This window comes from Centrocercus urophasianus, unplaced genomic scaffold (assembly GCF_019232065.1).
Source record: "Centrocercus urophasianus isolate 14NV4802_14NV808 unplaced genomic scaffold, USGS_Curo_1.0 seq_30, whole genome shotgun sequence".
NCBI classification, from domain to species: domain Eukaryota; kingdom Metazoa; phylum Chordata; class Aves; order Galliformes; family Phasianidae; genus Centrocercus; species Centrocercus urophasianus.
Window position 1 is genome coordinate 11,506,052 of NW_024884867.1, and position 16,645 is coordinate 11,522,696.

At 38.6% G+C, this 16,645-nt stretch overlaps 1 protein-coding gene across 11 annotated transcripts in view; it reads left to right on the top strand.

Moving 5' to 3' along the window:
• TXNRD2 (thioredoxin reductase 2) overlaps positions 1-16,645 on the top strand; it is a 51,332-nt gene that overhangs the window by 761 nt on the left and 33,926 nt on the right. For 10 of the 11 annotated variants that reach the window (XR_006170516.1, XR_006170519.1, XR_006170522.1 and 7 more), the window contains exons 1-9: positions 1,024-1,074; positions 1,322-1,466; positions 1,762-1,836; positions 2,655-2,733; positions 3,431-3,493; positions 3,795-3,865; positions 7,441-7,460; positions 7,813-7,904; positions 10,031-10,205. Coding sequence is in view for 2 of the 11 variants with exons in the window: in XM_042828548.1 (XP_042684482.1) it covers positions 1,381-1,466; positions 1,762-1,836; positions 2,655-2,733; positions 3,431-3,493; positions 3,795-3,865; positions 7,441-7,460; positions 7,813-7,904; positions 10,031-10,205 (661 nt within the window). In the remaining 9 variants the exon portion in view is untranslated. Of the gene's footprint in view, positions 1-272; positions 339-1,017; positions 1,075-1,321; positions 1,467-1,761; positions 1,837-2,654; positions 2,734-3,430; positions 3,494-3,794; positions 3,866-7,440; positions 7,461-7,812; positions 7,905-10,030; positions 10,206-16,645 lie in introns of those variants that run through there. The other variant, XM_042828546.1, reaches the window with a different exon arrangement.

A 16,645-nucleotide genomic window follows, 5' to 3' on the forward strand; every position in this document is an offset into this window, starting at 1 on the left:
GGGACGTTGCACAAAATGTGGTCATTTTCTGCCTGTTTGGGATTGCTTTATTTCCTGTGTTTCATGCACAAAACCAGACTGGGTCCTTTAGTGATTTTCTGGAGAATGCTTTGGAACACTGAAGAAACACAATACTTAAACCAGGGTTAGCAATAATCAGTTGTAAACAATAGTGTACCTTTTTAAATTTGCCTTTAACACAGCTCTCCTGTCTTTCTTGCCTGTTTCTTTTTTTTTCTTCTCCCCCTATTGTCCCCCCAACCTCTTCACAGGAAAGAAGGAGTATGACCTGCTGGTCATTGGTGGTGGGTCTGGAGGCCTTGCTTGTGCAAAAGAAGGTTGGTATAACCAGATAATAAAAGCTTTATGTTAGCTTAGGTGTTGTATGTGGAATCTAGAAGTGATACAGAAAATATTGAACATTTCTAAGATACATAGTATACTGTGCATGATTAATTGTCAACTTACCTCTGTCAAACTGATCTGAAAATTAATTCATGCCCTCAGGTGTGATGATCTTGTTTGGCTTTCCTGTTATTCTTTTTAAAAAATATTTCTTCTGTTGTCTCCAGAAAGTCTAATCTTTATTTCACTGTTTCTGAGTGCTTCTGCAGATGGCATATTTTTGAAGATGGCATGTTTTTCTTTTTATACTTTCCATATGTATCAGCTAAAACATTTCATTCATGCTGTTTCCAGGACCTGTCTAACTTCTGTGGAGAGTCTTCTGCCTTTTGTAGTGCATTACCCCATGTGTTCAGTAACCCACAAGATTCTTAAACATCTAATTTAGCATCAAATTATTGTGTTCATGGGCCCTAGTCTGGGTTATTAAATGCCTTCTGGAGAATATACTGACAACATCAGCAGCCTGGGCTCTTGGTGTGATGTCTAAAATTATTAAAAACCACCAGTTGTCATCTCCTGTACTCTTAATCTGTGCTTCTGCTAATAAATATATTTAGGTTTCAGTGCTTCTCCTTCATCTAAATGTGTTTTCCTGCTTTTTGTTTAAAGCTGCTCAGTTTGGCAAGAATGTGGCTGTTTTGGATTACGTCGAACCTTCTCCACGAGGTATGAAAGAGGAATACTAGAATGATATCTGGATATATGAGTGAAGCTATGGCCTGGGTCAGCAGGTTGATCCAGGCAGCAAAGTGGCCAAAGCCAAGCTGCATGCTTTGCTTGTGGCAAAAGATAGAAGCTCTGTGTTGTTTCAGAACTGTAGAAGTAATTGCATGAATAAATAATTCTCCAAATAACCCAGTTATGTTGTTAAACTCAACTGATGTGGGTTTTTTTGTTGTTTGTTTGTTTTCAGGAACCAAGTGGGGACTTGGTGGAACTTGTGTAAACGTTGGCTGCATTCCTAAAAAGCTTATGCATCAGGCAGCCCTTTTAGGGGGAGCTCTTAAAGATGCCCAGCACTATGGCTGGAGTGTGGCCCACCCAGTTCATCACAGCTGGTAAAGAATGTTGCCCTCCTTTGCACTCCTTTGTCCTGTGAATGTGTAAGGAAGCATGCTGTTGATGTGCAAAATGATTTTCACTGAAGCTTGTTAGACTACCCCTTGTTTAAAACAGAACTGTAATTACTAGCTTATGGGGGCAGCTCTTGTGTTGGTCTGCACTTTAATTTGCTTTCATAACAGAAAGTATTGTAGAACTTCAATAATTTCTAGCAGTCACCTGGATATTTGAGCTGTATTGTCTGAATTTGTAATACAATGTTTTCATGTTCCATTTCTTGCCTTGTGATAGGTCTGTGATGGCTCAAGCTGTTCAGAATTATGTGAAATCCCTGAACTGGGGACACAGAGTGCAGCTACAAGACAAGTAAATATGACTTTGAAGTTCATATTTCCTCCCACAATCAGGGAGCTCTTCTCCTTGTAGAATCAATTACTTGCCTTTGGAATTTCTCATTAGAGCTAGCACTGTGACTTTATGTCCCTTCTGCTCTGGACTATAGATGTCCTTGCCAGTGTAGGTGAGATATTCTTTTCCCTTCTTTTTCTTTTCTGTAGTGGTTGAAAGTGACCATGGCTGAAGGCTTTCTAACAGCATAGCAATATTCTTGGTGATCTGGAGAGGTTTTGCATTAATATTAAGTAGTCAGGTTTTAGCAAAATAATTTCAGACTTGTGCCCCAAGACTTCTGTGCCATACGTACAGGCCTGCAGGTAACACTATACTAAAGCAGCTGAATTTTTTGCTTTTAGTGCAGAAATAATTTATCTGACATACCCAAGTTCTTCAGCATGTGATTCCTTTTGTAGAGTGATACTAATGTAGCAGGGACCAGTCTGTGACTCCTGCTGAGTGACTTCTGTGTGCTCTCAGAAGAGCATTCTATTAGTAATGTTCTAAATAGTAACGTTATGGACAGTGGAATGTGTATCATTTGAAGAGATCACTAACCTGATACCAAAGCCTGCCAGAGCATTAGGTGCTGAATAGAGGAGTGAAGTGATACAAGAATTAAGTGGCAATTGTGTGGCAGAGCTGCAAATAATTCAGTGATGTGAGATGCTTCCTTTCTTTTCTATTCCTGATGGCTTTTTTCAGGACTTCAAGTAGGGAAAAAATAGGAGTTTTCATCTGTGTTCTCCTTCACTGAATGTGTGTTTATGTTGTTGTTTTCTCCCGAACAGAAAGGTGAAATATTTCAACATGAAAGGAAGTTTTTTGGATTCCCATACAGTCTGTGGTTTAGCAAAAGGAGGTAAAAAGGTGAGCTGCTCTACTGGTTTCTGCAGCATAGTTCACTACAAGCATCTCAGGTTTTGGTGTGTCCAAAATCTACTTTCTGCTCTGAGTATTAAACCAGTCTGAGATGTGTCAGGAGAACTGCAGAGACACTGAGCTTTCTAATAGAGAACTGTGTGTAGGAAGCAATTATACTGAATGCACCGAATTTGGCTTCAAACAGATGGGTTAGGTAACAAAATAGTGGCTATCTCTGCTTATTTGACAAAAGACTGAATGTGCTTTTTTAATGCTTTTTGTTTTGCTTTGCTTTTGTACAGTGTTACTGGTTAATGTCAGCCTGAGAGAGAAGTTTTCAGGGGGTAAATGTCTTTCAGGGGCACTGTCTAAAACTATGCCCCCGTTGAGATTTCTTAACAGTAGACCTTAGAGATGAGTCACTTGGTGTGATCTCTCCATGTTTTGTCGTAAGCTGCCATTTGTACACAACTGTTCTTTCCAAGTAGTCATCAGAATCTTATCTACCATAATAACAATTGCATGGTGAACATTAGTAGCAGAGTATGTATAGGAGAAGCCTTCTGCCTGTATTATTTTGCTTTACCCCTGGCCTTTTTTAACATTTTGCTGATTGTTATGTCAGATAAATAGTAGGCGGTAGTGCCAGCTTGCTCTCATATTGCTCATTTCAGGTGCTTGATTGTTGTGTTTTTGCTTGCAGACTACTCTTACTGCTGAAAACATTGTCATTGCTACTGGAGGAAGACCCAAATATCCCACGCATGTAAGTTACACTTGCCATTTCACAACTTCAATGACTTTACTGTTGTGGTCTCAGATAATAACAGATGTTCAGAGGATAACGTAAACATTGCAACACGAGACATTTCTTATCTGAGTGTGAAACGCTATTTTTTGCATGAGCTACAGGATTTTCAGAGAAGCACTTTTATAGAAAACAATTTTCATCGATTTACTATGTTAATGTTCGTAGCATCATGGAGTCATCTGGGCTGGATAAGATCTTCAAGATCGTGTGATCTTGCCAGTGTTGCAAATTCAAGATCTTCCCTGTGTGTTTGTAGATTACGGGCGCACTGGAGTATGGAATCACAAGTGATGATCTGTTCTGGTTAAAAGAGTCTCCTGGAAAAACGTAAGATACTTTAAAATGGCTTTAATACGTTGCAGCATTTATACATTTTACAGCAAGGTGAAAAATGTCCAAAATTGCCTTTTCTGTCATGTTTTCCTTCTGAGAATTTGTTTTACTACGCAGCAACATCTCGCTATCAGCTCTCATAAGTAACTAGCACAGATTTTTCTTTTTCCCATGCTATTCCCGTTTAAAATGAAATTAAAATTGAATTTTCATCGTTGGTGAAGGCGACTTATTTGCTGTGGCAAACTTCCTCTTGGAAGCCACAAGAGGGCAGCATGAACTTAAGCAAAGGCTGTACCGTCCCGATTCTTTGCTACGGGTTTACGAGAAGCTGCTTCTCAATTGGAAACCCCAAGATAATGTTACGTTCTTTTAAGCGATGGCATGTCTGATAATCCTATCATCTAGCTGCATTTTCTTTTGTTACTTTTGCCCCTTTTTATGGTTTGAAAGCTGTCGATAAATTGAAATAATAAAACCTGTTCTTTTCTATGTAAATTGTCACAGCATGTTTTACAGCACGTAACACAGTAAGTTTCTGAATCCACACAACACTCCAAAGCATTTTCTTGATTCAAATAGCTGTGGTAAGAAATATACACTTGCTAGCATGTAAGTCAGCTGGCACTATTTCTGTTTGTCTTTTGGTTGTGCCTGTGTCCCCGGTTCAACGTCTTCACGTGGTTCTGAACAGGGAAATTATATATCAGAAAGAGGCTTGTAACAGATACAACGCTAGTGCTTTCAAAAGACAGAGAGCTGGCGTTCATGATCATGACTTTCTAATGCAAAGATACAGTGTATGCTAAGGTAAGCATCAAACAGATAAGGGCTCATTGGTACAGTTTAAAAACAATTAAATTTGCAGCTCTTTGCATTATATCAGTCATTTCTTGAATTTTGAGAGCATGATTTATATGAGGAAATTACAAAAAGTGAAGAAAGGGGGGAAAAAAGAACACTTAAACATAAGGCTTATCCTTGCAAGATGTTTCTGTGAAAATGTGGCTTTTGTCCAGTTGCTTCAAATACGTGTTGTAACAGTGTAATATGGGAGCCTAGTGTTTATATGTTGCATTCCTAAGATTTAGTCAAAATAAGCCCTCGGGGACTACAGTAGCATTTCTGTACTTCATCAGGCTCTGTCCTAGCAAATGAAGGAGGGAGTTGTTAAAGGTTTGTTTCTGACGGATTTGTTTCTTTTATAAATACTCCCAAGGTTCAGTTTAACACTTTTTGTTTTTCAGTCTGAGCTGTGTTTTACTTATTCTTTCTTTTTTCCTCTTCCAAATGTACATAGCCAAGCTGTGAATGAATATGGCTGGAAGTTGTAGAACTGTCAGTCCTGCAGTTATTCTTTCTTTCTTTTTTTTTTTTCTGAACACAAACTGTTGGCCAAATTAAAAGTCCCTTAGATATACAAACAAGGAATTCTTGCTACTGAGATGAAGGCCTTGGCAGAGTGAGTTAGAAAAGGTGCCTTGAAATATGTTCAGAATGAGTGAGAGATTGAGCAGGTGTGGCAGAGGTTAGGTTCTGCTTTTAAAACTTTTCAGTTAGGTGCCCAGGAATCATCAAGTTTGTAGAAGAGATGGTGAATAATGCGTGGCTGGCAGCTGTTTTTCATTTGATGAGAAAGAACAAATGCATGCAGAAGCTGCAGATATTCTGACTCTATTCCCTGTGCATCTCCTCAGATATTTCTTTATGTGCAGTGTGTGGCTTTTTGCAGCAGTTCCCTGAAGTCTGCAGGCTGAAAGAGGGGATGTTCATCCATTCACAGATTAATCAGATAGTGTAATGCTGGAAAAAATATCTGCCTGTGTGTTAGATTATTTGCCAAATGTAAAACCTAAACCGGTAGATTTTGATCTTTTGGTAAGAGAATATGATAAGGTTTTGTTTCAAATGCTTGTACTTTGTTGCTTTTGCTCCTAAAATTAAATAACGTATTTAAAATCTCTGATGAGTTTGTGGTTCAAGATTAAGTACATTTCTGAATTTAAGTAGATTTCTATCATCTCTAGCTTTTTAAAATGCAATTGCCAACCTACTTCTTTCATACCCGAAAACTCTCAGCTGTTTTATGGCAGGGAGAGACCTGCTCTGTAAAAACAAACAAGTCCAGCAGAACTGTGCCAGTCATTGCTGTGCATTCTGGTTCATGGTGTGTTGTTCTCCCCCAAGTGGTCGAAAGTTCTTTATGAAGCATGTGCTTCTGTAGATGAAGATCCCAGTCAGAAAGAGTCTTAACATTCTGTGTAGTCCTTGTAGCAGTAATTAGGTATTTTGATCCCTAATGATGCTTTTTTCCTTATTGAAAAATGCAAGAAAAAGCTTTGTTGTAAGTATAAGTATTATTTGGAATGCATCTCTAAGCAGTGAGATGTTAACAAACCTGCATATCATGTGAGTAACAAAGACGTGTGAGTGCAGCTTGCCCAGCAGCTGGCTGTCAGTGACTGACCAGTTTGACCCACTTCTACCACCAGAACAGCGACTGAACTCTTTGTCTGTTGGATACCCAGCAGACAGCAGACAGAGGGAACTGAGGATATGGAAGAGAGAGGACTGTTACAGCGTGCAGGTGTCTGGGTACAGGCATAGAAACTGGTGTTCTAACTTCAAAATGCTGATGAGCAACTTCAGTGATATTTGTGATTGAAAGAGTGCGAAATGCAGGGAGCCATAGGATCTGCAGTGTTATTCAAGACCTAAACAGGATATATTTGATTCATAGTAGTCCAATTAAATCTATAGTTTGAACTAGATTATCTACAGCTATGTACTTGAGCTTTTAAAGACAGGAAAGACAAATATTTGTCATTTGGATAAATAAGATGATGAAGAAGTGGATGCCTTCAAATCAAATAGAAATTTAGCAGTTAGTAAAATCTCCTATTCTCCTTTTGGGAACCATAACCTACTTGATAAAAAGATGATAAATTCAGTATGTGCTTAACTTCTGATTGACTGAAGTTTTCAAGAAGTTTTAAAAATTGGTTTGTAATTAGGATATATCTCAAGATTTTGAAATATGCTTTAATTTGATGAGGTGCATGTCTGTGCACTAATGTGTTGTGTACTGTCTCAGAAGCAATGGTGCTAAGAGACCCTGAAAAATGAGGCATCGGTAGCAACAGACACTGTGTGTTTGGGGGAAAATAGTGTCAGTTTGCAGTCCAGATGCTTCCATCTGAGGTGAACCACAGAGCACAGCTGAAGTATTCATGATACCTCTTAACCTTGCTGGCTGTTCTGATTTTTTTTTTCCATAGCTTTCTTCACTTTGACTTTCAGAATATATGTTCAAGTATCTCTTTACAATATAAAAACACTTCCATGTGTCTTATATGCCTGTTATTTTAAAAATTCTGTTTAGAAATTAACCTCACTTGTTTTAGTATTGTCTTAGTTGGAGTTGGCAGGCTTTCTTCCCACTTAACAATATCAGATCCACTGCTCAAATCTGTGATCTTGTAACTGCACACACTTCCAAAATAATTGTTGTTTATGCAAATATGCACAAGTTAATTCCACAGCTTCATTCTTTCTTTTTTATATAACAGGTTGGTTGTTGGAGCCAGTTGTATCCTTTGAAAATCTGTGATAGCTTATGGTTATAAGCAGCATAGCTGCCTTTCAATGAAAGCTTGATTTCCGAAACTCCTGTGCTCAATGCCCAATATAATGGGAATAATTTTCCATGCAGTAACATCATGGGTCAGCTGAAGATGAATTCTCAGGATCTGGAAAACAGTCTTGTCTCTGAGGAAAGTAATATTCTAAGGCTTTGGATTTTTATACCGTTCAACAAAAGGAAAAGATGTGTGAGGAGAACGTGGTATCTGTAGATAGAAACACCACTTGTATGCTACCTTTTCCTCTGTTGCATTTATATGAAACCATTGTTTATGCTTCTTTAACTGATACTTCACCAGATGTTTCGCTTGAATGTGCTGGTTTTCTAACTGGTATTGGGTTGGACACTGCAGTCATGATGAGGAGTATCCCACTTCGTGGGTTTGATCAGGTCAGTGCAGAATATCTTGCATCTCCTTGTTTATCAAACCCAAGGTATGCTTCATTATTTTTGTCTCCTAAAGAAAGGACGACATTGGCTTTTCCAAACATTCCCAGTACATAATTTCTGAAGAGTAATTAAATGAATATTAGCTCATGTTTTCCTATCGTATCACTTGATCTTTTATTCAGAAAATTTAATCTTTTTTTTTCCTGCTTAACTGAAAACAGGATTGAATAGATGGGAAGCAGGGAGGGATATGTACTGTGCCACTGCTAGAAGTATTAGATGATTTCTTTAAAACAACCCAGAGTTGCTAAGAGTTGCAGATAATGATTTTTAAAGTAAATTACTGGACTTAGCATGAAGTAGTTCAATGTGGAGATCATTATGGTGGATGTAAGTAAATCTCCAAGCTGAAAATTCTTAGTGAAATAGGAACTGGAAATCATGACTTCATGACTTTCATAACAGTGACAACTGCAACAAGGTAAATAAAAAAGTGTAGGTATTACATGGAGTGAGAGTGATCTCAGTGGAACCATCAACCCTAAGATGGAGAAAGGTGTAAGCAAAAGAAAAGTTTAAAGAGAAAAAACTGTTTCAAGATTGGGGGAAAAAGTATGAGTGGCCACAGCTGCACTGACAAACAAAAAACAGTTTTGGCCATAATTCCCTTCCTGTTTAAAAAGAATAGAAATACAGTGGAGGGGGAAAAAGAAGGGGGGGAGGGAGTTATGTTAAAAACAGATTTATTTGCTTAAAGAAGCAGTAGTGGGAAATATAGTGGCTTTGGCTTAAGGACAATGATTGGACTTAGTAAAGGCACTGATTGAGTGTGGTTTTGTAGCCCCTGTTGGGAGAATATTGTAAAGGTAATTGTAGATCTTCTGTCTCTTCAAGATTTGATGCTAGCATTACCTTGATTTTTGAAGTTTGTGTGGTGTTCTTAAAACAGTAAGAGAATTCTGGTTTCCACTCACACCTGCACTGATTTTTTTTTTTATTTTTTTAAATGTGTAACAGCTCAGTTTTGAGAAAGGATATTGTTAGAAGAAGCAGTGATAAGTACCACTGCAGGTAATGACAGCTTCTGCTGGCACACCAGCCACCCGTACTTTAGAGTCTTTTCCTTAAAACTCGTGGAATGTGTAGCAGAATTTGCAAAACCCTGTATAAGAATGTGCCTGGGGAATTGCACTCAATGGAAGAAATCTGCATGAGGAATGACATCAGATCTGAGTGAGCAGGGAATAGCATTAGAAGTATGTGTGTGGCACTTTAAAAAATACAGTAGGGCTTTCTCTGAGAACTTGATCTTCTGCAGGCAGCAAAGCACAATAGAAATTTCAGAGGTAAGTTGGAACAGATATAAAATAATTGCGTTCAATCTGTAGCCACACTGAGTCTGATGGAAACTGATTAGTGAGCTGTCACGTTTCTGAAGTGATATAATAACCCTGTTGTTGCTTTCCTGTTGGTTAACTAACATCAAAAATAAAGTTCTGTAAGTCAAGACCCTGCATGTAGATCTTGTGTGAGCGGTTTTGTGATGCTGTCCTTTGAGTAGTAAAGATATCCTTTGACAAAGTACAACCCGAATTACTGCTGTCAAGAGCAGTGACATCTTGGATAAACTTGTCAGTGTTGTGCTTTACTCACTGCTTGTGGTGTGGCATTATTTCAAACAAGCTCTTGGGACAAATGCATTATTTCCTTTTTGTAGTAGAACTTTTCAGAAAATTTTAGGGGTTTATAATTATTGCAGAGAAATGACAGGTGTCATGGCAAAGGGAAGTATTTTTCTTAATTAGCTTTATTAAAGTGTTGAATTCAGCTGCCAGAAAACAGCAATTGTGGTAATGAATTTGCACTAGATGCTATTTTTGTATAAAAATCAAATTATTATACACAAGTTTTTACTCACTTTTTAAAAATAATCTGAATACTCAGATGCAGGTACCTCTTGGAATAGAGGTTGCAGGTCATTGTAGCTCAGCAAATTGTCATGGGTCAACAGTGCACAGTAGCTAAGTGACAAAGAATGTTTGAAATATGTGGTGTATTTATTGGATTTCATAAAGGCAGCTGAAGGTTGTGTCTAAGAATAAATGCTTTTTCTCCTTGCTTGACAGCAAATGGCATCTTTAGTAACTGAGCACATGGAATCTTATGGCACAAAATTTTTAAAGAAATGTGTCCCAACTAAAGTTGAAAAATTGGGAAGCAGCAAGTTACAAGTCACCTGGAAAAATACTGACTTGGGCACAGAAGAAACGGATTCCTTTGACACAGTGATGTGGGCAGTAGGTAAACCTGATCATCTTTATGTTTATTTGTAATGCTTTCCTTTCTGAAAAGGAAACTCCTTCATGTTCTATGGGGCCAAACCTATTTTTAAGATTTAGTATCCTAAAGGTCAGTCATTTTCAAATTCATTTCTTCCACGTGTGACTTGTTCACTTCCTAAAGCCCCATGGAAGTTACAGTGAATGAAGCAATGCACAGTAATTACTTACGTATGAAAGGCAATGAATGTGATGCTGTTTAGTCGTTGAAACTTTCCCAGAAGGTGAGAGCATGAATGCCAGCAACCTCTGTCACTGATGTTCTGTAAGTACTTATTTGTGGAGATACTCACTGCAAGATTGTATTGGTCTTACCTTCGAGGTTAGGTTTCTGCTAGGGATTTCTAAACTGTTCTTGTTAAGTTTGTTACTGCAGCCATCATTCCATCCAGGGAAGTAGAAATAATTCTCTCTTAAATGAAATCCAAACTCGTTGCAGGGAGCTTTGGCTCTTGGGAGATTTTTGCAATGTTTCAGATCCTTCACATATCTCAGACTCCTCAGAACTGATACACAACGCCTAAATCAGAGCAAATAATTGGGAAATAGTTTCATGACAAATAACTTTAAGTATAATCACCAAAAACAGGAGTTAAATCTATTTTCTGCCTCCTTTGAGTCAAATATTACTTCTTGTAAGTGCTAACGTGCTAAATGATGTACGTTACAAGGCTCGACAGGAACAAAAACATTTGTTCCTGCTTACTTCTCCAAGCTGCTTGTTTCTTGTATTGTGAGTCAGCTCTCAGTTCCTGTGCTAGTTCTGATGGACTTGCATGCCCATTGGAATTGGATACCTCTTGTTTCGTCCTACATGGCCCTCTAAATATCTGAGATACTAGATACATAATGAACAGCTGAAGGCAGCAGTGGTGTTTAGAAAGCAGGTATCTGGTGGATGTGATGAATAAAGCTTAAACTTGCTGCCCAAAAAATCTGTTTTGATGCAGAAGAATGATCTGTTTTACATCAGCTTTAAGAACTCCTTTTAAACTATTGCATTTTTATGTTATTCTTCTCTAACATGACTGCTCTATAGAAGCATGAGAAGCATTACTTATTCACCTGTTAATCAGATTGAATTTAATTAGTGAAGTCACAGAATAGATCAATTTATAGCTTTGTGTTCTGCCCAGTGGACTCAACCTACTGTCCTGTTGTCCCTTCCCCCTGGTTATGTCTGCTTTGTATCTTCCTCATGCTCTAAAGAGAGAGCACGCTGTGTCTCATCTTCTTTGGATTACTTTGATTGCCCTTTTCCTAGAAGTGTAAAGTGCTTGTGGAAACTACAGAAACAACATCTGATAGCGGGTTGTACTCACCAGTACCAAAAACACTCCCGCTTTCTGAGAGCAAAAATGCTGTCTGGAACAGCAGCAATCCAGAAAACTGGGGAATGGTATTTCTAAAGCGAAACAAAGCCTGCTTTTCCTTTCTACTTCTTTTTTTTTCTTTCTTCCCCCCCCCCAAAGCCTGTATCTAAATGCAGTCGCTGATTTTTCTTTCTCAGCTCTCTGGTAAAACCACGCTCTCATGCAGAGTCACACCTGTGATATTTCAAGTCAATTTATTTTCTTTTGTCAAAGATTAAAAATGAGCTGTTAAGTTGAAATAACACCATAAACATCTTGGTTTAATACTAATTATAATAAAGTTGCATCCTATGCTGTTACAACTCTAGTTGTAACATGACTGCACTTGCTATTTTTAATACAAAAGAGCCATATTCGTTGTAATTCCTGTCAGAGATTTGAGTTGTGATCCATGTATAGAAACTGAAAAATGAACAGGTTGGAGTTTCTGTGGTTCTTTTGGTGTCTTTGTAGTTTGGGCTTTTTTTTCCCTTTTTTTCTTTTGTTGTTGTTTGTTTAAGTGTTCCAGTTGGCACTCCACACTTAAGGATTAAGAACATTAGCAGTTAAAACTGTTTAATCGATGTGCAGTCAGTATGATTCATTGTTTTTCTCTGCATCAGCACACCCACACCAGGTGTCTCAGATAATAGACTGGGAAACTTGGTGGTGTTGAGGATTTCCTGTCTGCAGATGTGCCAGTTACAATACTGATTGAAGAAAGTCAGCTTGTAGAGTTAGTTCAAAAGCAGCCGCTGTGGTTAACTAATTGTAGCCTGAATTATAGTAGATCTTCCCTTGATTTTTGTGAATGTATCTGTGAATGGATTATTACAATTAATAGGATTCCATGAATGATGTTAAAAATGCTTACTGACAGTGGGATGATTCAAGGTTGGTAAGCTACAGATCCAATGTCTTAACATGTAACCTTGGTGGGGGAGCAGAAAAATTAGTTTGTCTATATGAAGAATTTTGTTTCTATTTTATTGGAATGTTTAATTTCCTACCAGTATGAATAAGCTATTAAAAGCAGACTTTACTTTTATAGCAGATTTTTGTACCAGTCCAAATGTTTGAGGCAAATAATATTTTGATAGATTTTACTGTAACTTAAAGATTTCAGTCTAAAGCTTTTACGGGTTATTACTACAAGCTTTGTGTTACTGTGCTGAGCTGGGAAGCAGGCCACTGAAAACAGCTCTTGCTTGGCCTCTATTTCTGTCTGTTTAGTCAGGTAGTGTCCTTCTGTTTTTCACTACAGCTCTGTCAACTGCTCTTGTGAGAATTCTCCTGAAATAAGCACCTGAGATATTGTTTCTGTATTGAAATTATGCATATAACTTTTAGTATGACAAAACATTACATCTGCTCATAAGGACACCAGAAAACCTTTTAATGATAAGTGCCTGATGTACCTGAGCTACAAAACAACATTGAGTTTGTGCTTGCACAGATGGAACACAGGGTGTTTGTCCAAAGGAAGGGGTAAAGACTGACACATTTAATCCAAGATGCAAGCGCTGATCTGCGGGGCAAAGCAGGAGATGAAGCTCTGTGCAGTGCACTTGTTCAAGCTGTCGGAGGAATGAAACTCGTATTGAGTTCTGCAGCTGCAACCAGCTAATGTGCAGCAGGAAAGGACAAGTTGTATTTCCATTTTAATTTGCCGTTGATGGCAAAACATTACTGCTGCAACTGGCATTTGTCCAGATGATTCATAAGGTCCTTGGAAAAGATATTGAATTACTGTGTATCTGATGGGAATCTTACTCTGTGGAGGAGCAGCTCCGCACTGATAATTAAACTAAGCAGGTGTTTATAAAATATCCTGGAGTTAGTTCGACAGAGAAAGTGGGATAGTGCACTAGTGAATTGTTATTAGAAAGAGTGGTGACCAGAAGCAGCTCTGAAGTCCAGCTTTACAAAAGAGAAATGGCTCATTGATGAGGGCAATGGAACAACCGTTCTCAAGTGCCTTTGCATTCATAGGTTTGTTAGAGGAAAGCCACCGTGAAAAATAGAAAAGAAGAATATCATCTTTTCTATGTGGTGTGCTTAGTCAAGGCTCTGGGTCTCTGTTCTGAACTCCGTGTGTCTCTTTCTCATTAATTTTTATCCTTGACTGTCTTAATAAGATATGATTTCTTCATTCCTTATGAAAGTAGTCACTCTCGTTACATCACTCAGTGATTTTTTTCCCAGTGTATATTTTTTTGTGACATTCAGTCAGGCTTGTTTCTACAAGGCTATTTTTAATGTGCTGGTAATATATTTGCATTAAAAGGGATGCAGATGTACATTTAACTCACCCATAACTTTGGATGTAACTGTATTTTATTGTGCTTACTTTATCAGCTCATAACTACAAAACTAACTGCTCCTTATTGGGGAAAAATTACATATTAGAGTATGCCTTTAACTTGCACATTAGAAAACATTTTGGAATCTGAACTGTAAGATGACATTTGGTTCAAGAAGTGATGGCTAGGTCTGAATGGTGGCTTAAAGAAAGAAAAAATGGCAGAAAATACTCCAAAGTAATTTTGTATAACCAATATAATTAGTGTGACTTCTGCAGAATATGGGTTCTATTCGTCTGTAAGTGTGTGGGAGACTGAAGCTGATGGCCTCACTTGGCAGTGGTTGATGGGTTCTGATTTTTGAGACTGCAGCAGCAGCCTTAAAGGGTGCGGAAAACCTTTGGTTACTGCAAGCTCAGTGTGGGAGAACTGATGTGAAGGTGAACTGTTCTTTTCATATAAGGAAGCGTTTCCTGCACACTTTACCTTGCAGAAGACCTTGAGAACAAAGCAAATAACAGCTGTTAGAAGGCAGCCCTGTGCTGTAAGATTTACCTTGGTCACAGTGCATTTGGAGCAGCTTTTTTTTTGTTGTAGTTCAGGTAGGACCACAGTGGCCATCCGTGGCCTTTTGTTGCCAGGTGCAGGTAAGTTCAGCTGTATGCTGGGTGGCGATGGCCAGGCAGGGACTGGTTGCACTGTGGCTGCCAGAGACTTTCTCATCTGCATCATCAGTATCACTAATCAGTGCTAGTAGAAGTGCTTCAGCCAGACAGACGTAGCAAAGAACCAGCTGCCCCAGCACTGACTGGGAGGCGCTTGGGTTTTTGTTGCCGAATTGCAACAGGCTTGCTGAAAATCTGTCACTAATGGGTGAAATGTCCAAAACTGTCCTTCTAACGCTGGTGTGCTCTACTGTCAATGTGATATCATTTCTGAACTTTTAAAATCCTAATTAATATTCCTGTAGCTGGTATTTTATTGTAATCTGAATATAGCTTATGCTTTGTTGGTCTGTGTTAGTCATGATCAGCTGGCTATGGTCTGTATTTTCTTTTTAATACCTACAGTTTTCAGGAAGAGCTCCAAAGGAGGAGAGAGCAGAGGTCTTGACAGTGTTCTGGGGGCTGAGTCAGGCACCCAGAATAAGATGACGGTGAATACCAAGACTGGGAACACAGATGAGATTTTCATTGAGGTTAAACCACGGCTGGATTTGGTACAGTTATGAAATGATGTGTAAAAATACAAATATGTAGGTAAGAAGTGGAGAAGACTTGGGCTTAGGTTTTATGCCAGAAAATCCATCCTGCCTCACCACAATATCCTGACAGCAGCCAACTGTGGTATCATGCCTGACATGAAAATGATTGGTTGGCTCTACTTGGAATTTTTCACATGCTGGGGGCAAAGTGACATTCCAATTTCTGTGATTAAGAAACTGCAGAAGACCTATTATAAAACTTTAGAGTTACTGTCAGCTGCACCTTTATCACCCTGGGAAATCTTAGTGTGCAAGAGTGTGCTGTCACTCAATTATTGCTGATACTTTGGCTTTTGCTCAGTTTAGCTGATTCAAGCTCTACCATTGTAGATCCTGCACCTAAAGGTCACAGCAGGCTGGCATTGCCTTCAGCTTGTTTGGTGTCCAACTGCAATTGCCAGAGCCACTCCACAGATAATGGGACAGAAATGCTACATCAGACATTGCCAGCCTGGTGTCTGCCTGAGATGTGCCTTGATGAGTCTCCCGTCGCTGGCTGTAGCTAAGCTGATGGAAGCCCCCTGGAAGCCATGTTGCTATATTTTGCAAAACCATATCAACAGGTTGTTGGTGAATGAGGACAAACCCTTAGCACTGGGATGTGTGTGATTTTCACAGCTGTGTGGTTGTTGCATGGGTCTATTAAAGATGAGATTATGATGTGATATTAAAAGTGCAGGAGGTGAGTAACCTTCTTCAGGGGTCGGAGTTGAATTTACAGCATTCTTCCTTTCTGCCACCTGTCTGTCATAAAACTTGCAGTTTTGAGTAAAACATAAAGCAATAAAAATATTGTGTATGTCTTGCACAGTCTTACACTTCTTATTCGGGAGTTTCAGGACAGTGAGCATCTTCAAACTAAAACTCTGCGAGCTGGATTAAAAAACAAAACAAGGCTGTTGCCTTGTGGATCTCAGGAATAAGCTACAAACTTATGCTTTCTTGAAGCTATGAGTATATAAGTAAATGTAGGAGTTTGGGTATGAAGCAGATCTTCTTTTCATCCAATATTACTGAAGAGTGTTGAGAACTGATTCTGTAATACCACGTAACTGAATGTTGGGAAATTTCTGAATTTCCTGAATTTGGCATTAAAACTAACCAAGCCACTTCAGTTAGTCATGAAGCTACAGTAGATTTGAGGTGTAGCAAGATCAGTATGTGTAATGTTGTCCTATGGAGGTGATCCAGCATGGGTTAGTTTTTAATATTCTATTATTACTTTCGGAAATAGTATTTAGGCAGTCAAGTTCGGAGAGAAATTTTGCTGAGTAGCAACACACTTTAATTCTTAGTTATTAATATCAAACTGTACACGTGTTAAAATAGATTGGAATTGAAAGGTTAAGTGTTATCCTGCAGATTTGATAAACTCAGCTGTTGTTGTTGTCACAAGTCTTTAAATGACTTTATTGACAGTTTCTCTTTTTTTCCCTCTTTCAGTGCTTGCCATTGCGTGCTAAGAGTTCTCTTGGCTCTGCCT